At 37.7% G+C, this 25746-nt stretch overlaps 1 protein-coding gene across 1 annotated transcript; it reads left to right on the forward strand.

Moving 5' to 3' along the window:
* Positions 1-1219: 1219 nt before the first annotated feature.
* On the forward strand, positions 1220-14787 carry COMMD8 (COMM domain containing 8). Its single transcript, XM_077757824.1, has 5 exons — positions 1220-1316; positions 5810-5965; positions 9932-10084; positions 12435-12590; positions 13647-14787. The coding sequence occupies exons 1-5, from the start codon at positions 1251-1253 to the stop codon at positions 13665-13667; spliced, it is 552 nt and encodes a 183-aa protein (XP_077613950.1). The 5' UTR covers positions 1220-1250; the 3' UTR covers positions 13668-14787.
* The last annotated feature ends 10959 nt before the right edge of the window (positions 14788-25746 follow it).

The following is a 25746-nucleotide window of genomic DNA, read 5'->3' on the forward strand; positions in this document are numbered from 1 at the left end:
CATCAAAGGGTGTCACTAATATGTAGTTTTTCTTTGCATAGCCCACAGACTAAAATAATGACTTCCTCCTCTATGGTATGTTTCATCACTTTCACTACTTTTATTATTAAATTTATATCAGACTGTCATTTCTGTTTCGATCTCCCACTTACTGTGCATTTCTAGATACAAGGAACTGTCTTATCTCTCAAAATTCTCCAGCACCTGATTAAGGTAACAGCTATAATGAGAGAGATCACAGAAAACGTTTTTTGGTTAGTTCAACGTTGACAGTGCGGCTGTAGCGTCTGACTTTGCTTGACTTTAGGCTGTGTCTCCTAGCTCTTGGGACTTTTAGGGTTGCCATAAAACACAGAATGCAGAGTTGAGTTTGACTTACAGATAAACAGGGAACAATTTTTTAAAATATTTTTATTTATGAGAGAGAGAGGGAGGGAGGGAGAGAGAGCGGGCGTGAGCAGGGGAGGGTCAGAGAGAGAAAGATACAGAATCTGAAACAGGCTCTAGGCTCTGAGTTAGCTGTCAGCACAGAGCCCGACGTGGGGCTCGAACCCACGAACCTTGAGATCATGACCTGAGCCGAAGTCGGACGCTTAACTGTCTGAGCCACCCAGGTGCCCCGGGAATAATTTTTTAGTATAAGTATGCCCCATGCAATATTTAGGGGACACTTATAAGAACATGTTCGTTGCTTATCTGAAATTTCAGATTTAACCCGGCACTCTTTATTTGCTACATCTGAGAATCCTAGTGACTTCTCTGATCTTATTTGTTATTTGTACATAAGGATGGAAGTAGTACCTTCTTTTTAGGATAATCTATATAAAGCATCTTGCACACAGGTAAACCCTCACTTAACCTTCCAAATTAGAATACTTTAGTAAAAACAGACACCTGCCAAGCCTCCGGGACAGTGGCCCAGAGCTCAAAACAGGGTTATTCTTATTAGATGGCTTTCTAGAGTGCAGAGAAAGTTCGACAGAAGTCTGAACAAAATTGGAAACTGCCTGAGAGGTTTGCAAATTTGCTTTCAAGGTAATAGGTGTGCTCAGCAAACTCACGCCGGGCGGAAGAAGGATTTTCCTTAGTTACAGGGAAAGCGTTGGCTGCGTCTCTGCGCATGCGCAAGACAGCTCCTGCGTCTCCACGCTCGGCCCCCGCCCCACCCGAGAGAGTCACGTGGCTGAGCCGTCGCTCCAGAGGCGCGACTGGGCCTTGTCATGTGACTTAGGTTCCTACTTGGTACTGGGATGGAGCCGGAAGAGGGGACGCCCTTGTGGCGGCTTCAGAAGCTTCCAGCCGAGCTGGGCCTGCAGGTGAGGAGAGCGCGGGCGGCGTGGCAGGCGGGGCTCCGAGGTGGCCGGGCGTGCAGGTCTGGCCGGGTCTGATGGAGACGCCTTGTCTGGGCTCACCCGGGCTGCCTGGGGCAGGGATGGGGAAGGGGCGTGATGTCTGGCGCAGGGTCCCACCAGCTTCTCGTGGAGAGCAGGGAAGGCCGACGCTTTTGGCGCCACCTCCAAATCCCTGCTTGGAGCTACCGGTCGGGGGTGCTTGGCGAGCCGACTTGTCCGCTCTGCTCGCACCTGGGTTGGGGGGCCGGTTATCTCCCCCGCGCGGCCCAGGACCCGCCGACTGTGGCTGGGGAGCGGAGTCGCCACCCTCGTATGTGAAAATCTTACACCGTGCAGCCGGTGGTGTGCAGCATCTCATTTCATTCATTCATACACCGCACCGCCGGAATGCTACCTGTGCACCAGGCACAGTGCTAGGTGCTGGGGACAGGCTGGGGACATGGAAAGGCACACCCTGCCCCCTTGAGGGCTGCAGAAAACAAATTGGTAAGTACTACCAATAACTGGGCAACTTACTTTCGGTAGCGTGGTCCAAGGTGGCCTTTCTCTCAAGAGGTGACATATACAAGAGGTGACATATACATTGAAACCTTGAGCCTGGCTGGAAGGATCTGGAGACAGCTTCGTTTATTTGTTCTGCCAGCTCTTCTCTTAAGTCGACCTTGTGCTGAGTGCCCAGATGGGATAAGGTAAAACGATGAGTGAGATACAGCCGGTATCCTGGTAGAGCTTGTATCTAATAAGGAAACCAAACTGAATCCTCCAGTAATGAGCTTGTGGGACAGGTAGCAACCCAGATTTGAAGGGGCAAGGAGAGGCTTTCCAGAAAACGAACATCTAAAATTTCTAGGCTTAGTTCCAGAGGATGAGTAGGAATAGACAGGCTAGAGGGGGAGAATGCTTTAGGTAGAGGAATAGTAGCTACAAGGCTAGAAAAAGGAAAGCAGCCCCTGCGGGCTTTGAGGACCTGCTCTGATTCTTGGAGGCTGAAATTCAGAGTGAGAAGCAGAGCAGGGACACTGAGGCTGGACAGGTGAGTAGAAAGTCAGGTGGCGGCTGGAGTCTATATGCCACGCTTGTGTATTTAGCCTTGATACCAAAGGCACTGGAAGTTTTGAGTGTGAAAAATTACAGTGTGCAATAATTACATCTAACAGTATCTTGACTGTGAGCTGTGAAGAGAAAACCCAATGGTTGCTGTAAGAGGAATATCTGACTGAGAAGTGAGATTCCCCCATTGAACTTTTAAGCAAAAAAAACTTAGACCTGAAGGAAATTTGCCTATCCTTGAAAGAAAGCAATATATGCAGAATTGAGCTTCAGCATTAGCTGGGAGTTGAGATTCTGTTTGTCCTCAGAAGTCAGCCAATTAATATGTTGTATTGTAATTAATATATAAGGATGTTTACTCCCATCTCCTCTGTCCCCCAACAATCCAGGCCTCCTTACACAACTTCTTGACTGCTTGGCTTGACTCTGGTCTCTCTCTTATTCTGGGCTCCTTCAGGGTAGATTCTTTGTTTTACATTCCCAGTTCTTGAGAATTGTGTTGTGGATCAAGGTGAGTTCTTAAATCAGTGTTCGCTGAGGGAAGGAATCAATGCATACTGAACTCTGCTTAATCATGGCAGGGGGAGGGTGCAGTTATCTGGATTCCACGCTTTGGTGGGCCGGCCTTTAGTGTAAATGATAGGCAGTTCTGAGTAAGTCCCACTTTTGTTCCATTAATAATGGGTGAAGGGTGGGAGGGGGGGCTTAGCCTACGTAATGTGATAGAGGGGTGTGGGGTAGGCAGCCTTTATAAGGCCCACATTCAAGACTTCTTTTTTCCTCTGTTCCATTTACAATGGGGAAAGTGTGAGGGAGATCGAAGGGAATAAACTTACTTAATTCTTATCAGGATCAGGAAAAACCATCTTAACTCTTGTCTGTGATTTTATAAGTGAGGAAACTGAAATGTCAGCAGGGAGAGTTGGAGAACCCTGCCCAAGGCTGTCAAACTAGTAAGTGGCAAAGGTGGAATGCATGTCAGCTCTGCTGACTGTGAGTCTTAGTATTAGCTTCCTGCTCCTGTCTTCCTTCTACCTGCTTCTTAGTAAGGCCCATAGCCTTTCTCACCATGTAGGTTGATGACACCTAGATCTCTGCATCCGGCAAAAAACTCTCTTCTTTGTGTGTCAGGCTTCTGCTCAGACACACCCCAGGTACCTCAAATTCAGTGTGTCCTTGGCTGAACTTGTCTTTCCCCCTGGAACTATTCTTCCTGTGATCATAGCCTCATTTTTGGTTTGGAGTACCACCCAGTCATTCAGCCTAAAATTCTGAGTGTCATCCTTGGTCCCTTCTTTTCACAGTCTCTTTATACCTCTGTACTGCCCCCGTTTTGAGTGTCCTCAACAACTATTTAGCAAACCCCCCCCCCATCTAATTTCTTCCTGGTAAAGAGAAAGCACGGGGCCTTTGGTCTCACCATCTCTCTTTTCCTTTTCTCTCCTTATATTTCCCAAACTTGTTGGAAAATTTATGGAAACATAATGCGAATATGTGAATAGGTTGCTTCCCCATCGAAACAATTAAAGCCTGGACACTGTACACAAGGCCCTTATGATTTGGCCTCCACTCACTTCTTCAGCCTGCATCCTGTCTTTTTTCAAATTGAACATGTGAGTGTACACTTTCATTCTATTCATATGCAGTTGCTTGTGACTAGAAATGCCCTTCTCTTCTATTTCAGTGGCCAGGTACTATGACAACATAATGTGGTAGATGATATCCTCATTTCATCCTTCTAAAAGCAGGCCTTTCCCTTCTCTGTACTTCTTTGTACTTTCTATAAATTTATAATACAGCTCCTCTCATTCTAAATTGCATTTATATATTTACGTTCGTCTTTCTCTAATGGACTAAAGGTCTGATATGGTAGCAACGTAATCTTGTTTGTCTTCAGTTTTCTCATTTGTAAAATGGGGATAATAATGAGACTTACCCATAGGGTTGTAGTGAGGATGAACACAGTACTTGGTACTCAGTCAGGGCTCCCTATATGGTAGCCATTATGATTATATTTGCTTTGTATTTTCACTAACTTGTTTAACAATTGTAAGGAAGTACTCATTACATATTTCATATGTATGACTAGAAAACATTAATGAATGAATGAATGATTGAATGAATGAATACAGACATTTATATTCCAAAAGATAGTACTTTATTAGTTTCAGTTCTGTGTTTTGCTTTACCACAGGGGCAGTTTGGGATAACATGGGATGTGTGTAGAGAATTTTGAATGAATTTCAGATTGAGAATGTTGGTTGATTTATGGTAGATAAAAGATCTGTTCATAGAGTGCATTAGCCATCATTTGGAAGTGGAGTTACCAGTTGCTCATTTCTGTTCTGATATGTGTGGTGTTATAGGGAAAGAGTTATTGCTTAAAGTGGAGTGGAATATGGTCCAGGGGAAAAGATTTGGAAGACTTGTTACTTAAAATGCATTTCCAGATTATTTGGGTTCAAATACTCTTTTAACAAGACACAGATATCTCCTGGGAAAGAAAACCATATTAGTCAATTATCTAGAATAGTGCTGACATACATAGTAGGCAATCAGTTAATGTATGTTAAAGACATGGAACATAATACCGTAATGTGGTGGCGGCAGTAATGGTGATAATAACAATAATGAGAAGAATGATAACAATGGCTGGCACTGTGGAAGTGTGTTATACATGCTAGGAATGTGCCAAGTAATTTGCATGTACTTGTTTAATCTTTACAACAGCATAATGTAGGTAAATGATATCCTCATTTTACACAGGAGGGAGCAGGCACAGAGCATTTAAATAACTTGATAAAACTAGTTAAGTAGTGGAACTAGGATTCAAACTAGACAGTTTTATTCCAAAATTCAGTCTTAGTCACGATGTTCAGTTATATATGTGTTAGAATTTCCATTGCTGATACTAAGGTAGGGTAGAGGTAAAGAAATGTAAAAAAAGAAAAGAAAGGTTCTGACAACTCTCTTGGAGTGGACCAAAAGAAGTGAGTGTGAATGCTGTGAAAATGGAGGCAAGCGGAAATGAAATTTATAGATCTACCATAAAAAACTTTGATCTAAAAGTCATACCTTTTTTTATTATTGGTATAAATACAATGTCTAAGGAATCCCAAGGTGAAACTTTTATATTCACTGGCTTCCTTTCAGGGTTATAGGAGAAACAACAGTGTGTCTGTGAAATTATTTTAGCTTCTGAAGGTGGACAAAATTATAGAAAGTCTGGGATTTTTATTGGAGCTTTAATTTTCAATTAATGAGAATAATGTTAAAATAGTTACATTGCAATGTCAGCTGCTCTTGCAGGTCACAGGAGCTTCTCCCAACAACACTTGTTTCCTACAAGGAAGATTAGTCTGTTTTATAAGTTTACGTATAATTCACTTATTTTCTTTTCTCTCTAGCTTCTTCATAAAATAATTGATGGCATTTGTGGCCGAGCTTATCCTCTGTACCAGGATTATCACAATGTTTGGGATTCGACAGAATGGAAGAGTGTTCTGGAAGATATTACCAAATTTTTCAAAGCTGTAGTTGGTAAAAATTTACCTGATGAAGAGGTAACTTCACTCCAAATTTCTATATCTTATAATAAATAATGATTAGTGTTCAGGTTTTTCTCGAGTTGGTCTTTAGGGCACTATATCATACAAGAGCCATCATCAGTAAGTATATGTTCTATTGCAACAAAAACATCATAATTTTGAGTAGGCAAATCTGATTGTGGAAGTTCTGGTTTTTTAGTTTTGTTTTGGTTGTTTGTGTTTGTAAAATTGTGATACATTTAAATCATGTAGAAGGAAACCAAAAGTTAGATAACTGACACCTACATACTCATTATCACGATTAAACATTTAGTAACATTTTACTTTATGTATTACAGGTTTGTGTGTTTGTTTTAGAAACAAGGCATTAGAAATATACTTAAATACCACCTCGCATGCCTCCCTTCCCGAACAGATCACAGCTTGTTGGTGTACATATTTTGTATTCCATATTGTAGGAATGTTTACCTCTTCAATTAATATAGGTATTTGAGCTGTTTGAATGTGTAACTTGATAATGTATCTATCCATACATTGTGATTTGTAATTTTTTGTGGGGTAATGTGTTTTGGACTTACCAATCTTGCTAAATGTAGATCTGGTTCTTGTATTTTAACCTCCTGTAGTATTTGATGATAGGGATTAGCAGGACTTATTTTTCTAGCCTCCTCCTGATGAACCATTGATCTTTGCTGCTTTCATTATTGTGTACAGTACTTTTACTGACATTTTGTGTGTGTCTCCTTGTACACATATTGGCCAAGTTTTGTAGGATAGACATCTTGAAGTGAAATTACAGGGTCATGGGGTGTCCTCCCATTGAATTGCTTTTGTACCTTGGTCAAAAGTTATTTGGGCATGTTTGTGTAGGTTGCTCACTTTAAAAAAATGTAGTTTATGTATACTCATCATTTTGATTTGGATGATATTCTGGGTGGGAGTTCTTTGTTAGATATAGGTATTTTAAATATCTTCTTCCATTATGTGGCTTGCCTTTTCACTCTTAATGGTATCTTTTTGTGAACAGAAGTTCTGAATTTTAATCCAGTCCAGTTTTGTCAACATTTCTTTTGATGGTGTTTAACAAATACTTGTGCCAAAGTCATGAAAGATGTTTTTGTTAGTTTTCTTGTAGAAGCTCTCACATTTGTAAAGCTCTCATATTTATGTTCCTGGTGTGTTTTGAATTCATATTTGTGTGTGGAGTAAGGGTCAAGTTCACATTTTTTCACATCAATAGACAGTTGACCCAGTACCTTTTATTGAAGTGACCATCCTTGCCCCATAGAATTTCTGTGCAGCCTTTGTTGTAAATCAGGAAGCTGCATGTATGTATGGGTCTATATCTGGACTCTTTATTCTACTCCATTAGTCTTGTCTATATTTCCCAATACTACACTGTCTTAATTACTGTAGAATTAAAGCTATGTTATGTAAAGTCTTGATATCTGGTAATAGAAGACTTCCAATTTCATGCTTCTTCAAGATTGCTTTGGCAATCTAGGTTCTCTGTATTTTCATGTACATTTATAATCAGCTTGTCAGTTTCAACAACAACAACAACAACAAAAAACCCTGCTGGGATTTTGATGAGTATTAGTCCACTTGGGCTGCCATAACAAAATACCATAGACTGGGTAGCTTAAACAATAAGAATTTATTTCTCACGATTCTCCATGCTGGTAAGTCCAAGATAAGGGTGCTAGCTGATTTGATCCCCTGTCAGGAACCCTTTTCGTGGCTGCAGACTACCTTCTTGCTGTGGTTCTCACATGGCAACTGGAGAGGGACACAGTCTTTCTTGTGTTTCTTTTTATAAGAGCACTAATCCCATCATGAGGGCCCTACCCTTATGACCTGTTAAACCTAATTACTTCTCAGAAGGCCCCATCTTTAAATATCATCACAATGAGAATTAGAATTTCAACATATGAATTTTGAGGTCACACCATTAAGTTCACAGCATGGGGATTGCACTGAATCTGTATGATCATTTGGGAAAGAATTTCTGTCTTAATATTAATCTTCCCAATCTATGAACATAGAATAACATTCCATTTATTTGGATTACTTCAATTTCTCTAATATTTTGTAGTTTTCAGTGTGGAGGTCTTGCAAAGATTTTCTTACATTTATTTTTAAGTAATTGATTTTTTTGATGTTCTTTAATTTTGTTCTCCACTTATTTATTGCTGGTACATAGAAATATTTTTTATATCTTTACCCCATATCCAGCAATTTTAAAAAATTATTTAATGGCTTATAAAACATTTTTCTGGATTTCTTTTTTGTGTACAGTCATTTTCTTTTTAAATTTTTAAAAAAAATTTTTTTATTTGAGAGGGAGAGAGAGAGCATGCGAGAGCAGAGAGGGGAGGGAGAGAGAGAATCTTTTTTTTTTTTTTTTAATTTTATTTCTAGGAGGGAGAGAGACCGCATGAGCAGGGGAGGGTCAGAGAGAGAGGGAGTCACAGACTGAAACAGACTCCAGGCTCTGAGCTGGCAGTCAGCACAGAGCCTGACGCAGGGCTCGAACCCACGAACCACGAGATCATGACCCAAGCGAAAGTCGGACGCTTAACCGACTAAGCCACCCAGGCGCCCCATTTTCTTTTTAAATTTTAAAACCCACTTTTTTCTTACCTTATTACAATGCCTAACACCTTTAAGACAGTGTAGAAACAAAAAAGCAGTGTCTTATTCCTGACCTTAGGAAGAATGCATTCACTATTTTATCATTTATTGTGTTAGCTGTGTGTTTTTATAGGTATATACTGTAAGATTAAAGAAGTTTCCTACAGTTCCTGCTTTGCTGAAAATTGTTGTCATTAATGGGTATTGAATTTTATTTAAACATTGTTTTCCTAAATATGTTATTTTTTCTTCTTTATTTTGTTGATGTCGTGTCTTTCATTGGATATTTAAGTGCTAAATTGGATATTTAAATTTAAATGCTAAACCTTGCATTGCTAAAATAAATGCCACTTGGTCATGATGTGTTATGTTTTTATGTATCTCTTGATTTGATTTGCCATTATTTTATTTAGGACTTTTGCATCTGTTTTTGAGTAATATTGGCCCATAGTTCTTTTCTTTGTAATGTCCTGGTCAGGGTGTCAGGTTTTATTCTAGTCTAATAAAATGAATTAGGAAGTATTTTTTCTTTTTTCTTATTCTCTGGAAGAGTTTGTGCAAGATTGATTTTATATCTTCTTTGGTACTGTGTTACTATGTGGTATAATCTTCAATATTTGGAAATCTTTTATTTTATGATCATGCTATGGTAAAAAATAAATAATTTGATTGCAGTCCTTTGAAATCTGTTGTGATTTGCTGCATGGCTTGTCTTGTGATTCATTCTGGTGAACGTTCCATTTGAACATATATTTGAAAATAGTATGTATTGTAGTTGTTGAGTATAATGTTCTGTGTATCAGTTAGGTTAAAGAAAGATAGTATTTTTTGATTCTATATCTTTACGATTGTTTTGTGTGTTTTTCTGTGAGTTATTGGAAATGTGTTAACATTTTGGTTATAAATCTAACAAATCTAATTAGACTTATCCATTTCTCATTTTAGTTCTGCCAAGTTTTGCTACTCTGTATATTTTGAAGCTGTTTTATTGGGTGCACACAAATTTATGATTGTTCTTTCTGTTGAATGGTCCTTTTGCCATTCTTTTTTTCTTGTAATACTTCTTAAAGGCTACATTGTCTGATATTAAGAGCGCTGTACCAGTGTGAGTGGTCTTTGCTCTCGTGCTGCTTCATCAGTCAGCTCTTTACCTTTTTGGTGTGCAAAAATCTGTGTAAATCTCTTGTTTGTCAGTTATACATTATCATTTTATTCTAGGCAGAGGTATTCTTTTTTTTTTTTTCTTTTACTATCATTTTAAAGGGTTTGAAAAAGAGGAGTGGAGCTATATGTTTACATTTTTAACAGAAATTCCCTTTCACTTTCTGTTTATTTTCATTTTCATAGATATTTCAGCAGTTGAATCAGTTGAATTCATTTCATCAAGAAGCTATCATGAAATGCTTGAAAAGTAGGAAAGATGAAATCAAGAAGGTTCTGTTAGAGGAAATAGTTGATATTTCTTCTGCACAGCTACAGGATTTTGATTGGCAGTTAAAGGTGAGAATCTGTTTACGGGCATGTAAATTTTGTACTCATTTTTTTTTTAATAGAAAGAAATATTTATTCTTTTTTTATAATATACTTCTAAGATTTCTGTTGTTTTAAGAATACAGTGTCAAAAATCATATTTTTTACATTATTTAGCCATAAGTATGGTACAGACATCCAAAAATATGTAATAACATTACATTGATAATAAATTTAATTAACTAGAGCTATAAATCATTAACTATCTTAAGTAGTGGAGTAGTATGTATTCAACGTCTATTTTTGGCTAGAACTTTCTAGACTTTATTATAGTCTTCTTAAGATTGGTAAATGTGATTCTACCTCCAGGGGAAAATCTATGTGTTATTAAAAGTTAACTTTAAAAAACATTTTGGAAAAGAGACTTATGATCAATGGGATTAATAAAGAACAATTTCAGACCAACTTTCCATGCTGTATAGGATACATCAGCCTAAATGAGGAGGTTGTGTTGAAACACGTTGTGTTGAAACACATTGTGTTTCTCATTTCAGCATGAACCTGGATGAAGTGTCTCATACAGTCTTTGTGGATAAAGTGGAGAAAAATGTGGAAAAATAACACAGTTACTTGGGTCATAGCTGGATAAATAACCGAAACCAGATGTATTTGCGTTATCCAGGGAGGAGGTCTCTGTGATTCTGGTTTTGGCTCAGTCTTCAACATTTTTATGAGTATTATGCTTATCAAAACTGAGACACATTAAATATTAATATAATACAATCAAAGCTGAAAATTGTTTTATAGCAGATTACGATGGACCAAATGAAGCAAATAAGTTAAGCAGAGAGAACCTAGATAGAGGATTTTTATATACATAAAACCAATTTAATATAAAAGATATGAGAGATGTGCCAAAAGTAATATGTATGAGAATATTTAGTTGTTTTGATTTACCAGATGTGGCTTGAGTCAGCAATATGGTGATTCAGTCTTATGTTTTGTTGCTAGAAATGCAGTGTTTCAAGCAATGGGTAGTTCTAATTCTGTTTTTATTCATTTCACTTTTTAGTTAATTTAGTTATTAATACTTTCAGTCCTGACTGCCAAATTTAAGAGATAGTTAAACAAATTAGAGCCAAACCAGAAAAGAATGAACAGGAACTTAAAAATCATGAAGGTTTTTTTTAAACACTTGGGAACAATGTATCTGGAAAGGAAAAAACTTAGTAGAAAAATGACCATTGTCTTTAAAGGACTAAAAATCGTCTCTATGGATGAGGGAATTTTTATATGCTCTTGGCTTCAGAGGCTAGGACAGAGGTATAGGTTTAAGGTGCATAGTTTGCGATAAGGTGAGTTCACATCAATCACATCAACCTAAGGGAAGTGTTTGAACACCTATTAGTATCTGAAGATTATTTTAACCTCTTCTTGAGGTAGCACATTCATCTTGACGGTATTCAAGCATAGACTAAGAAACCACTTATTGGACACACTGAAGAAGAGAATTATCCATCACACAGATGATCTTTGATACTTCTAAATCTCAGATATGGCGAGTCTTGGATTTTGAAGAGAGAATGGAGGAGTTATTTGAGGATTCAATTCTGTAGTGTGTGCACGCCGAGGGTGATCTTTGAGGATGTTTGTTAGGGAAGTAGTTCCTTACCATTCATTGCATAAGTAAATTTTTGCAAGTAGTAGCACTTGGAAGATTCACTTATTGTGGAGTTTTCTAGCTCAGATTCCAGGAAAATTTGATTTTTCCTTTGCTATCTGCCAATGAAGCCATGGTACTTGTTTCAAAAATTATTAGTATCATAAATATTTGGTTCTTCTATTTCTTCTAGGATTCTCTGTAGACAGAAAATAGGAAGTAGGGTACATGTATTGAGTGTTTTTGCTGAGTGGCTCTAATTGAACGTGGTATCTTGATAACATGTGTATCAATAATTGAGTAGAGAATCGTGAATAAGCATCTTAATTTCACAGGGTTTACCGGTGTTTTTGGTTGTGTCTTTGTATGCGGACTTTCCCCCTCTTGGATTCTTTACACTTCTTTAAGAATTCTCCGTTTCTTGATGCATTGGACTTATTCAGTACTTCCCAGCTGTAATTCTGCTCTGAATTTCTGCTTATGCCGCGAAATTTGTACTGGTTGTCCTTTTTCCCCAGTCTACGTCCTCTCCATTCATCCTCCTTTCTCTTTCTGTTCTTCTTTTATGTGTTGGTTTGACATGGGTTTCTGTATTTCTTCCCCCTTTTGCTGTACTTGATAGCAAGCAAGAGTAATCTTGTATTGTTAATAAGCTCTGATGTATATTTAATATATTCTTTGTTACTACTTATTAATTACTGTTTTCCTCATTTTAAACAGCTTGCACTGTCTAGTGACAAGATTGCTACATTACAAATGCCACTTTTAAACCTTAATCTAGACATAAAAGAAAATGGTGAAGTCAAACCGTATTCTGTTGAAATGAGTAAAGAAGAGCTGCAGAATCTAATACATTCCTTGGAAGCAGCTAATAAGGTACTTGTTTTAATTTTGTTGTGTGGTTTAAAATGTTTGAGAAGAACTCATAAGAAGAAGAAAAACTCATAATTGACTTTTAATGTTTCTTTTCTTTCTGATCTTTTCTGTCAAGCACAGAAAATACCTTGTTGATCTGTTCTGCAACCCCAGTTTTAGATATTAAATTAATTATAACTTGTAATTTTAACTGCTTAGTTTTGAGCCTAATTTATCAAATAGTTATTTTTGATAGAATAGTAGATTTTTTTTTTTTTTGCCCCAGTGCTCAGTAATGATAAAAATAAATTTTTACCTTGGGGCTGTGATTCTGAAGAGTTTTTATGATTGTAAATACTTGTGATCCTAAAGGAAAGAGGGTCTTACTTAACTGGACAAATCAAATTGCTTTTATAATTCTCTAACTATGGGAGACAAAATATGGCTTGTAGTTATAACAAAATGAGGTTGAGATAAGACATGTTAATGAATGACTAAAAATTTAACATTTACAAAGGGTTAGCTAAATAACAGGAACAATTCCCAGTGTGTATTTAATGAGAAAAATACTTAAACAGTGAAAACTGCTGCTGTCAGTAAGAAAAATAACTATCTTGGTATATGTATATTCCTTTCATTATTGCTCAGCTTTTTCCGTAGTGATCTGAAATCCATGATTAATGTCAGATATCCTAACCACATTCTCTTGCACCAACCAACTTTCTTAGCCTTACTTCTTTTAAGCCCTGCTATACTCAGTTTTCCTCTGTACTCTGCAGATGTTTATTTTAGTGCCATGATGGCTGGTCCACATGCCCAGTAAACGCACTGGTAGCCTGGCTTGCTTTTGGATGGGGCTGAATGTCTGCAAGGGTGTGTGAGAACCCGATATAAATGTTAATTGATTCTGAGCCATGGATCCTGGCAGGCACGCACCGTCTGTTACTGTGCATTGTGCTTGTTCGTTATCAGTTCTCCAGGCCCTCCTTCAGAGATTTCAAAGCATTTCATTAAGCAGATATTGGCATCATTCTGGAATAACCTGATTTCCCTCCTCCCCTGACTTTGTGTTTGAAGGTGGTCCTGCAGTTGAAATAACTGGAAGTGATGAATACCAGCACTATCAGAGTTCACTGCTACACCTGATCTGGCCGAGTGAATACTGTGCATTCAGAAAACCTGCAATATACAGACTCCTGCTGTGCTGAGAAAGCAGCAGTGTTGAGATTGCAAAGATAAAAATTTATCAGCTTCCCTAAAGAACAGGAAATGAAATGGTTGACTGGAAATGCGTAAAAAATGCTAGATGAAAAAGCTATAATAGCAGTTTATATTTTCATAATGGCTGTTTTGCCTCATTTATTAAATATTTGAGAAATCTTTATAGATATACAGTTTTATTGAAAGCTGAAAATAGATCCTAAAGTAATGTAAACATACAAAGCACAAATATACTTGAATGTTGCTTAAAGGAATATATGAATAACAAGGATGTGTATTATGAATATATATGGTTAATTTGTAATATTTTAAAAATAACTTTTAAAGAATGTATAAGCTGCATATATAACTCAGGAGATTCAATATCTTTCTTATATTTCAAAGGAAAGATTATAAAATGTAAATTTCTTAGAGAAAGAAGCTCTTCTTCAGACGTGAACAAGAAAAAATAATTAAATATGTGTGAACAGTTTTGAGTTTATGAATTATTAAACTATTACTAGAATAGGAAAAGATGAAAATAACACTGTTACTTCTTCATTTCTGTATCTGGGAGGGTGTGCTCTGATAAAAAGAATAGATGTCATTGTATAGTGTATATATAACTCCTCAAGTATCAGCTAATATTAAATATAGGTCCATTTTTGCTATAAACCCTTAATATTGAAGTTAATCGTTTTGGGTATTAAGAACTTCACTGGAAAACAAACCATTTTTAGTTTCAGTTAACTTTAAAACCAAGCATTCTGGGGCGCCTGGGTGGCTCAGTCGGTTAAGTATCCAGTTATTGATTTTGGTTCAGGTCATGATCTCATGGTTTGTGGGATGGAGCCCCCATGTCACACTCCATGCTGACAGTGTGGAGCCTGCTTGAGATTCTCTCTTTTCTCTCTGCCCCTACCTCACTCCCATGCGCATGTGCGCGTGCTCTCTCTCAAAATAAATATTTTAAAAAACCAAGCATTCTGAACAAATAAAAAATGACATTTTATTTTTACATATGGCTTTATTTCAAAACACTATCTACATAATGCAGTGGCACATTAATCAGTGCATGCTATCTGCAAGCTTTATAGCTCATTAGAGCATCAGACTATTGTTTGAGGTGTTCAGAGCACTTATCTCATCATACAGATGAGGATAGGCTTCGAGAGGTTAAAAGAACATCTGTGTGTAATCTAAACAGCGCTACTCAAAATGTGTCTAAATTAATGGTGGTCTGGGGACTGTTTGTTACAGGTCAGTGATTACATGAGGAGCTTGTGCCAGAGTGCTCATCAGCACATTGCTTTTTTTCATTGAGAAATGTTAATTTTGGAAAAAAATATCAACGGAACTAAACAGTGTGCTTGGGAGGTAGGTGACTTACTTCCTGTGCAAGTTCCTTATGTCATTAAGGACCAGAGGCAGATTGTAGGCTAGCCCTGTAAATAATACAGATGGTCCCTGATTTATGATCATTTGACTTAGATTTTTTGATTTGACTATGGTACGAGAGCAATATGCATTCAGTAGAAATCACACTTTGATTTTTTTTTTTTTCATTTTTTTCCTGGCCTAGTAATGTGTAGGACAGCATTCTTTCCTGACAGTGGGCTGTGGCTGCACTGCAGCCGTGAGAATAAACAGCTGATACACCGAAAGCCATCCTGTATCCATATAATCATTGTTTTTCACTTTGAGTACAGTATTCAGTAAATTACATGAGGTGTTCAACACTATTAAAAAACAGGCTTTGTGTTAGATGATTTTGCCCAGCTGTAGGCTAGCAAAAGTGTTCTTTCTTTTTTTAATTTTAAATAGTTTATTGTCAAGTTGGTTTCCATATAACACCCAGCGCTCATCCCCACAAGTGCCCTCCTCCATGCCTGTCAGCCCCCCTCCCCCCACTCCATCTACCCTCAGTTTGTTCTCGGCATTCAAGCATAAGTGTTCTGAGCACATTAAAGGTAGGCCCTAGGTTGAGTTATGTTCGGTAGGTGAGGTGTATTAAATGCATTTTTGACCTATGATATCTTCAGTTTATGGTGAGTTTTTGGGATGTAACCCCATCCTAAGTTGAGGAAGATCTGTGCTGATCTAAGGTCCTGAATTTCAGCCCTCCATGCAGTACTTGCATTGAGAAGCAGAAAATCGTGCTCTACTTATCTTCTTCTCACTACCTTGTTTATTACTTCATTAGTATGTTTAATCACCTTATTGAAGTCTGACTGATATTCTATAAATTCAGTTATTTAAAGTGGACAGTCAGGTATGGGGCGCCTGGGTGGCTCAGTCAGTTAAACATCTGACTTTGGCTCAGGTCATGATCTCCTGGTCCATGAGTTCGAGTTCCGCATCGGGCTGTGTGCTGACAGCTCAGAGCCTGGAGCCTGCTCTGGATTCTGTGTCTCCCTCTCTCTCTGCCCCTCTCCCATTTGCACTCTGTCTCTCTCTCTCTCTCAAAAATAAACAAAGGAAAACAATTTTTTTCAATAAAGTGTCAGGTAAATTTTGACATATATACACCCAAGAAAGAATCACCTCTATCAAGATTGTGAACATGGCAATCCTGAGAGCTTCCTCCTATTCCTTTGTAATCCCTGCTCCTGTGTCCCCCACCCTCCCAAACTTTGATCTTCTTCCTGCCACTTGTAGAGCAGTTCACACTTTCAAGGGTTTAATATTAATGGCATCATATAGTATGTACCTTTTCTTTTGATCTGGCTTCCTTCAGTATTGGGTTCATCCATGTTGTTGCATATATCAATAGTTTGTTTCTTTGTATTGTTGAGAAGTATTAAGTTGGAGAGTTACCATAATTTTTAATTCACCTGTTAAAGGATATTTTGGTTTTTTAAAATTTTATGTCTGTTACATAACACAGAATCCTGTAAACATTCTTGTGTATACTTTTGTATGGATATATGCTTCCTTTCGAGTGAATACTTAGAGAAGTGAGATGTTTCCAAAGTCTGGGAGAATTCACCTCCATTTGTTTGCTAACACGTGCTTTGGTCAGTCTTAATTTCAGCTACTGTAATAAGTGTGCAGTGGTATCTCATTGTGGTTTTAATAATTTTTATTTCCCTGATGACCGATGATGTTCATTGTCTTCTCATGGGCTGTATATCTTCTTTGGTGAAGTGTCTGCAGTTTTGTTGCCCATTTCTAAATTGGGTTGTTTTCTTACTGTTGAGTTTTGGGAGTTCTTGGTAGCCTGGATACAAGTCTTTATCACACATGTGCAGGTATTTTCTCCCAATCTGTGACTTTCTTTTTTCTTCTATAAATGGACCCTTTTTTATTTTTAGTTTAGTTTTAGTTTTAGATTCACATAAAATTGGATAGAAACATCCCATATACCCCACATCCAGTTTCCCTTATTATTAACATATCAGTATGTACATTTGCTGTAATTAATGAATTGATGTCAATACATTGTTATTAACTAAATTCCATAGTTTATTCAGATTTCCTTAGTTTTTACCTGATGTCCTTTTTCTGTTCTAGGATTTCATATTTAGTTGTCATGTCTCCTTAGCTTCTCTTGCTGTGATAGTTTCCCATCCTTTCTTTGTTTTTGATGACCTTTATAGTTTTGGGAAGTGTGGGTGAAGTACTTTGTAGAATGGCCCTCTGTTGGAATTTAATGTTTTTCTCATGCTTAAGGGGGAGTTATGGGTTTGGGGGAGGAAATCACAGAGGTAAAGTGCCATTTGCAATACATCATATTGAGGGTGCATATAATTAACAGAATTTATGACTTGACATTGACTTTGCTAGCTGAGGTAGTTTGTTAGGTTTTTCGCCGTAAAATTATTCTTTACTTCTTTTTTTTTTTTTTCTTTATTGTACTCTGGAAGGAAGTCACTATGTGTGGCTCATCTTTGAACGATAGGAAGTTATGCTCCCCCTTATTGAGGTCAGAAAACCTGCATAAACCTTTTAGAAATCTGCACAGATTTGTCTCTTCTCTCCTATTAATTTATCTAATTATTTATATAATGTGGACTCATGGATATTTATACTTTTGGTTATAATGCAATACTATTCACTATTCAAATTGTTTGAATAGTTTGGCCATTTGGAGCTCTTTCAGTTGGCTCATTTATATTATGTCCTTAACTTTCTGGCAATAAGATACTCCAGGCTCATTTTGCCTATTTCCTGCCCAGTCCTAGAATCAACTGTTTCTCCAAGAATCCCTGGTTCATTTTATTGAGGAATGGTAATAGAAATCAAGATAGATGTGCTCATTGCTATTGGGGTATTGCTTAAGTCTCCTGAGTTGACAATGAAGAAATATATATATATAAACTAAGCCAAGTATATATACCTATCTGTAAATATTTCTTTATTATATATAATCAACTATGTCTATATTAAGCTACACAAGTTCACCCTGATGTCTTCAACTCTAATTCATTACCACATGGATCACATTCTCACTTGCTACGTTTCCTTATCTGTAAATTCACAGTCTGGCAGTAAGAAACCTGAGTCCCAGGTGCCTGGGTAGCTCAGTCAGTTAAGCATCTGACTCTTGACTTCAGCTCAGGTCATGATCTCATGGTTTGTCAGTTCGACCCCTGCATTGATGCTAGGAATTCTCTCCCTCTTCCTCTCCCCCCGCCNTAATCTATGGGAAACAACATTATCACTACCAAATGCTCCCCACCCCACCTTCAGTGAGGTGGTTTTATACATTTGTAATACAGTTTGACCTTTTTGCCATAGTCTGTATTCCTTCCTGGGATTGCTTGGCTTCTTAAGTGATTTTTAAGTTTGCATACATTAAGTTTTACTCCATTAAATAGCTGTGTGTTTTGGCAAATACCTACTGTTATGAATCCACTTTACAATAGTTCACCCCTAAAATCCCTTGTGCTTCACTTATTCATTCCTCCACCTTCCTCTGAACTCCACAATCAATGATTTTTATTAATGTCTTTATAGTTTTGCCTTTTCCAGAATGTCATATAATTAGGATCATACAGTATGAGTCTCTTCAGACTGGGTTCTTGCACTTAGCAGTATGCATTTAAGGTTCTTCCATGTCTTTTTGTGGCTTGATAAGTTATTTTTTATCCTTGAATAATATTTCATTGAATAGATGTATCAGTTTGTCTGTCCATTCACCTATTGAGGGAATTTGGTGATGCCTAGGAGTGTGATTGCTGGATCATTTTATATGACAAGCTTAACTTTGTAAGAAACTACCAATTTTTTTCAAAGTGGCTGTACCACTTTATATCTTTTTTTTCTTCTTTCAATTGTGGCAAAATAAAAACACAAGACTTGAAATCTCAACAATTTTCGAAGTGTATAGCACAGTAGTGTTAACCCACTGCACTGTTGTACAGCAGATCTCTGGAACTTTTTCATCTTCTACCCATTGAACAGCAAGTCTGTTGCGGGTGAAATGACACAAAGACAAGACACACAAAGGACAGACAAAGACACAACTCCGACCGGAGGGAAAAAATTCTCTGCAAGCCCCGTTGCGGTTTATTTTTATACCCCGGTAGCTGGACACATACCGAAATCTAAGAAATGCATTCTTTTACCAAATAAGGACAGAAAGCCAAGCACATTCCAAGGACGGGGGGGAGCAAAGGGAGGAAGTGACCACAGGATGTTTACTAAGAGGCCTGCCCAGAACTCCAGCCTCTTCCTTATTTTTAAGGAGGGCATGTTCCCTCGTATGCGAGCGGATCATTAACCTTGGATATTGTGTGCAGGCCTCTGGACAAAGCATCCTGTTTGCAAGCATGATCTGCCCAAGCAGAGAGTCTTGTTTGCCGGCACATCTCTGCTTCCTTAACCATTCTTTCTCGTGGTCACTGTCGGACTCCTACACAAGTCCCCATTTCCTCATCCTCCAGCCCCTGGAAGTCACCATTGTGCTTTCTTCTTCAAGAGTTTGACTACTTTAGGTACTTCATATAAGTGGAATCATGCAGTATTTGTTCTTCTGTAACTAGTTTGTTTCACTTCATCATAATGTCCTCAAGGTTCATTCATGTTTTAACATGACAGTTTCCTTTTGGAAGGCTGAATAATATTCCATTGCATGTATATACCATATTTCTTTGTCCATTAATCCATCAATGGACATTCGGGTTGTTTCTGCCTCTTGGCCATTGTGATTAATGCTGCAGGGAGCATAGGAGCATAAATACCTCTTCAAGATCCTGTTTTCAACTCTTTTGGTTAAATACATTGAAGTGGGATTGCTGGATCATCAGGCAGTTCTATTTTTAATTGTTTTGAGGAGCTCTATGCTGTTTCCCATAGCGGCTACACCATTTTAGAATTCCACCAATGGTGCACAAGGATTCCAATGGCATATCCTTGGCTGATATCAGTTACATCACAGATACACAAATAACCTATCTTGCCTTGGCTTCATATTGTCTATAATTCTTAGAGCAAACTGTAGGCACGCTACCTATATGTTTGTTATTTTTCTTTTTTTTTTTTTAAATGTTTTATTTATTTCTAGGAGAGAGAGAGCGTGAGCAGGGGAGGGTCAGAGAGAGAGGGAGTCACAGACTGAAACAGGCTCCAGGCTCTGAGCTGGCAGTCAGCACAGAGCCTGACGTGGGGCCCGAACCCACGAACCGCGAGATCATGACCTAAGCGAAAGTCAGACGCTAAACTGACTAAGCCACCCAGGCGCCCCTGTTTGTTATTTTTCTAAAAAGGCTAGGTGTCCAGTTATTTCTTCCATTCCATAATACAGTCTTCTGGAAATAACAACCAGTGTAGGATGTCTCTCAAATCCTTGGCAGCTCTGTAGGCCAAAGGTCTGCTGTTGAAGAGCTGATTCCCACGTATTTTGCTGGATGGGTGTTAAAGTCATCTCTAGGCTGGAAGTTACCCTCATTGAAAAGCTGTTCTGCTAACCAATTAATGGATATATGAATTATGAATTTCACACCTTTAGTCTGTTCATTATTTTATTAGCAACATATTATTTATGAAGGGACACAATGAGTTTGGAGTTTGGAGTTCCTGAAGTTAGGAAAGACTGACAAATAGGCCAACTCTAATATTCATATTTACAGTGGAGGTTTTAAAAGAAACTTGACATAATGCACCTCACCAATGGATGCTATTAAAGTCCATCTTAGGCATCAGTTTTGAATACAAGAAGATTTAATTTCTTCTTTTTGTCTAATATATAAACACTCCATATGTCCAAATGTTTGTAAGGCGTGTTATCTTAAAGAATCTCCCCCCTCCACCCCCAGAAATCAAAGTAGTACAGAAATAAGCTTCTGGAAAAGTGCTGGTATTTTTTTCCCCAAATGTTGGATAATACTGCAAAGAATTTCTTCCAAATAAAGGGATTTTACTTTGTATTAGGTTTTACAATAAAGACTCTCAAATGGTGGATTCAGAATTCTAAACATTTTTAACGATTATAAAAAGATATGCCTGAAATCTTACATGTTTTTGAACATAGTACAAACTAAGCTTTTTATATGTAGGCGTTTTTAATAAAAAAAAGTTTTATTTTTGTTTTAGGAATAAACAAGCTAACATAAAATGTACATATTTACAGCATTCAACTACATTGCAGAAGCTGCACAACGGCTTTTGTGAGTATAGCTGGTGGTTTTTGACACCAGCCTTCAAATGTATTTTCTTTCTTTCATTTGCTGAAGCATTTAAAATCCTGTAGTACCAGAGCAAAGAAAACAGCAACTTATTTTATAGCAAAGCCACACAATTAACAAAAACACTGAGTGAACTACAGTCCTGTGACTGCTAGAGTATCTGTGAGTCCTGATCTCGAGAGCACAAGCGTTTCTTGTGTCCATACCTGATTGCATGTAAGTTGATTTTCTATTTTACAAGAATACATGATTACTCAATGAATGATTAAGAATAGAAAAAAGGCCATGAAAGGTAAAAGGGTCAGGAATCAGAAGACACTGAACAGTTTCTTATTTGCTGATTCACTGCTTAAAGGAAACTCTATTTCTTCTTTCATGTGTATAAATCACAGTCTACAGGCTTCATGGATTTTGTCCACAGATAGTTTTTGAGATAGCAAAGTCATAATGGCACATACTTTAAGCACTTAAAAAGGAATTAATGAAACGCTTAGGATATTTTAATCAAATCCCTAACAGAAAGATTATAGTCAAACACACAGTATGAAAGTTGATTTCAAATGTAAAAAGCAACCACAGAAAATCTCAAGTTTCATTAAACACAGCAGTAGTTTCAATCAGAAAATGCAGCATATATTGATACAAAATAGAAACTGGAATTATAAAAGCAAGGAGTCCACCTTTCTTTTCTTGGCATTTTTAAGACCTATCCCATTTCATTAAAATTTATTGGTTTCCAGAAATACTTATTCTTGCCACAGAGCTTTTCTAGTGGTCTGATAGGTTATATAAAAGTATTATCTGCTTATGTAAGAAAGCAAATGCTATGTCAAAAGAACAAAAGAACATCAATATACTGTTTCTTTCCAATTAAAGAAGTTCTGCCTGCTGAAAAATAAAGAGGGAGAAAGGGATTCTTTTATTTACAAGAACTGGTTAATACTAGTCAGGACATAAATTAGCTAAATCATGGTCGGTAGGAGGGTAAATAGACGATTCAGCAAATTGATTAGTGGGGACTTAAAAACACAAGGAATAAAACATTTAACATATTCTAACATATTTGATGAGCTAAGCACAAAAGATTTTGAGAGGCAAAATTCATAAGGTATGAATTTTTGTGTATATGTAGCACCTGCTTTTGAAAGCCCCAGCTATTTAGGACAGGGTGCTGTGAATTAAAATAGCAGGAGACTGGTTTAGAAAGTGTACCTCATTTTTTGATCCAATCAGGTTTTTGGTGAGGTGGTGCCAAAGAGGTGTTCCATTGCTGGCAGGAAAAGAAATTATCCCGTCCTTTAGCCTAAGGAGTCCTGCTTTCCCAAACCTCCCAAATCACTGTGAAAGGATGTTTGCCTCAGGTTGAGTCTCCTTGGGTAAAGTCACAGGAGTGAAATTATTAGTCAGAGATGATGGACAGCCAAGAGACTCTTTTCAAGCAAGCCACCCTAACCCAGATGTGTTTCTCTCAAAAACAGTTTTATTTGTATTTGTACAATGTTAAAGTTTTGAACTTACATTTTCATTACCCTTTTAAATGACACAACAACATTATTTCACATTAGCCATTAGGTTCCCATCACAATGGCACAAAATGCTGCCTGGTGGTCAGAAATAAAAAGCTTATTTAAAGATGTCAAAAATTTTTTGGTCCTTGTAAACATTTAGAATTTCCGAAAGCCTCATGCAACCTTGACTTTGGAATAATGCTGCATGGTAGTTGGTATCGAGAGGGTTCATGGCCCTCTAAAATAACGAGTTGAAACAACACATTCAGTAAATACATGTGTATCTAATCACGAGCATTCCCTACTTAGTAGTGGATGTTCTGAATATGAAATATCACTATATTTATAATTCTGCTTTCCATGACACTGCAGTGAGTTAGAATAATCAAGGGGCTTCCCTAAAAATGTCTCAGGAGCATTGTTGCAAAATATAAAATATTTCAAGCTTTATCCAGTGAGTATTTTAAAAAGATGTAGGAAACAGATTAACATGAATTGATTAGCTTAAAAAAAGAAAAAGCAGATACATTGCAATTCAATGTATTTGGGAGAATATCAAGTAGAAAAATACGTTATCTAGTAAAACTGGGGTGGCTGGTTGCCACTCTGAGGTAAGGCTTGCAAATGATATATTTCCTTATGCAAATTTGTAAATAATATATAGAACTGGGGAACAGGAAAGTTCATGATTGAAAGAAGGGCTCCAGGAAAGGTATTTCTCCATACATCTATTTTATGCAGTCTTGAGGGACGGCAAAGAACTGTCCATCCCTCTTGAAGATAGTTCTAAACCTTCTGTTCATTTCTTGGCAGAAATGAAATCTGGTGTGCAGTACCCTCTGGAAGTATTCTCCTAGAATTCACACTGGAGTGTTCCAATTAGGCAATGCAGTCCCAGCTTTGAGAGTAAACACCCCACACAACCTAGATGCAGAAGGCTTTTAATAAGGCAAAAGGGAGTCTATTGGAGGGGTGTGGTGGTGCTGGTAATGAAACTTCAAACGAAGAATTTCCTAAAGTTAAAGCAGTTGTAATCAGCACACAGAGTTCAATTATGCCAGAACTGGTAGAATTTAGAATGGTGTTACAGAGATTTAGTCTGTTTTAAGTCATAAGCAGTGGGGAAAATCTCAATGACCACTTTGCACAGACCCGGGTTTGGACCTGGGTTCAGCTGTAAGTTTGTATGTTTTATCTGTTTAGAGATTGTAGACCTAGGCTCTGTGGAACTAAAATAAGTTGGGGGAAGGTGTGGGTGGCACCTGTTTCACAAGTTATTATCTGTAATCCTGAAGTATTTTCCGTAGGAAATTTTTCTGTTCCCACATTTACCAGTGTAGGTCATTCAATCAGTATTTACAGACTCCCTACCACAGACAGAACAACACATGCTTTGGGCAATAGGAAAGAATTAGAAAATGGGGCATTTACCCTTAAGGACCTTATTTCAGGAAGCAAAGCATCTATTTTCAAAACTACCAGAAGATACACAAATTCAACACCTATTATTATGGACTAAGTGACCACAAAAATTGAGGGAGGGCTAGCAGGAGACTAAACAGAATGAGGAAAGGTTGCTCATGGATGGCTTTTTGGATGGTGTTGGTTTGATCCATAATCCACTGTTGAGGAGGGGCAAGGAAAGAGGAAAATCTGGGCAGTGGAAAAGAAATGTGAAACTTTAAACAGCAAGAGCACATTTTGGGATGATACGTGTCTGCTGTTGCAGCAGAAATATGAGGATTAGTTTTCTTGAAGCTGGGTAAGGGGAACAATGAGAAATAAAATGCGTGTGAGTGATGGAGAGACAGGTCAGACCTAAGTGATTCATAGGAAGCCAAGGCATATATTTTCTCCAACGTGTTAATATTAACTTATTAAGATTTCCGATACCCACCAGGGATGGGGATTATGAGACCCATAATTAGTGTGACTACATAATCGTTGTCTAGATGGACAAATCTGAGAGTGAAGTGTGGTTGTCTCAGGGAAACTGGAGCATGTGGTCCCCTAACAGTAATGTTATCCAAAAAAGAACTGGGGCACACCTCTCAGGCTATTCAGTTGTTGTTCAAGCTATTCCTTCTACACTTTCCCTCAAGAGAACAATGAAAGGCTTTTGTATGTGTTGGGGGGGGCGGGTGCAGCATGGAGGAGAAAGATAAAAAAGAGCAAGAGTGTTTACTGGCCACAGTATCTAGTATGGAAATTGTTCTTTTTCTTCCTACTCTCCTCTTATCTTTGAACCACCCAAAACCTGGATCATAAGGTACAAAGGATTAGATCTAGGCAGTGTGCGTAGAGTAGACATAACTTTGCCTTTGCAGTCAGGGAAAAAAAAAAAGCTCAGATTGAATACTAACTCTATCACTAACTAGTTATCAGATTTTGGGTAAATCATTTTACCTATTTAGCCTCCATTTCCAGATATTGGTTTTGTCATCATAATTTTCACAGGGTTGTAGTGAAGATCAAATCATGAAATTATGTGTGACAAAGTCTTCTGAAACCTTAGACCTGATGTGTGACAGTAGTGTTTGGATCTACCCCAAAGCCATTCTTCCTTGTTTTTGTTAACATATTGCATCTTTTATTCCCCCAGGCACTGGGCAACTCATTGGATCAATGTTGTAAACCCGTCATGATAATTTCATTCCTTTTATCAGTGACTGGTTCAGGAATGGTTGTGTAATCCAACCCTGGCCAATGGAACAAAAAGGATGGCTTGGGAGAGTCTTCCAGAAAAAGATGTCCTTGTTTTTATAAAGAGACCTAAGGCAGGACTTTCCCTTGTTTCTGCCACTTGATACGAGTGCATGAGTGTAGCCATTTTGCAACCAC

This window comes from Crocuta crocuta, unplaced genomic scaffold (genome assembly GCF_008692635.1).
Source record: "Crocuta crocuta isolate KB4526 unplaced genomic scaffold, BGI_CrCroc_1.0 scaffold282, whole genome shotgun sequence".
NCBI lineage: Eukaryota > Metazoa > Chordata > Mammalia > Carnivora > Hyaenidae > Crocuta > Crocuta crocuta.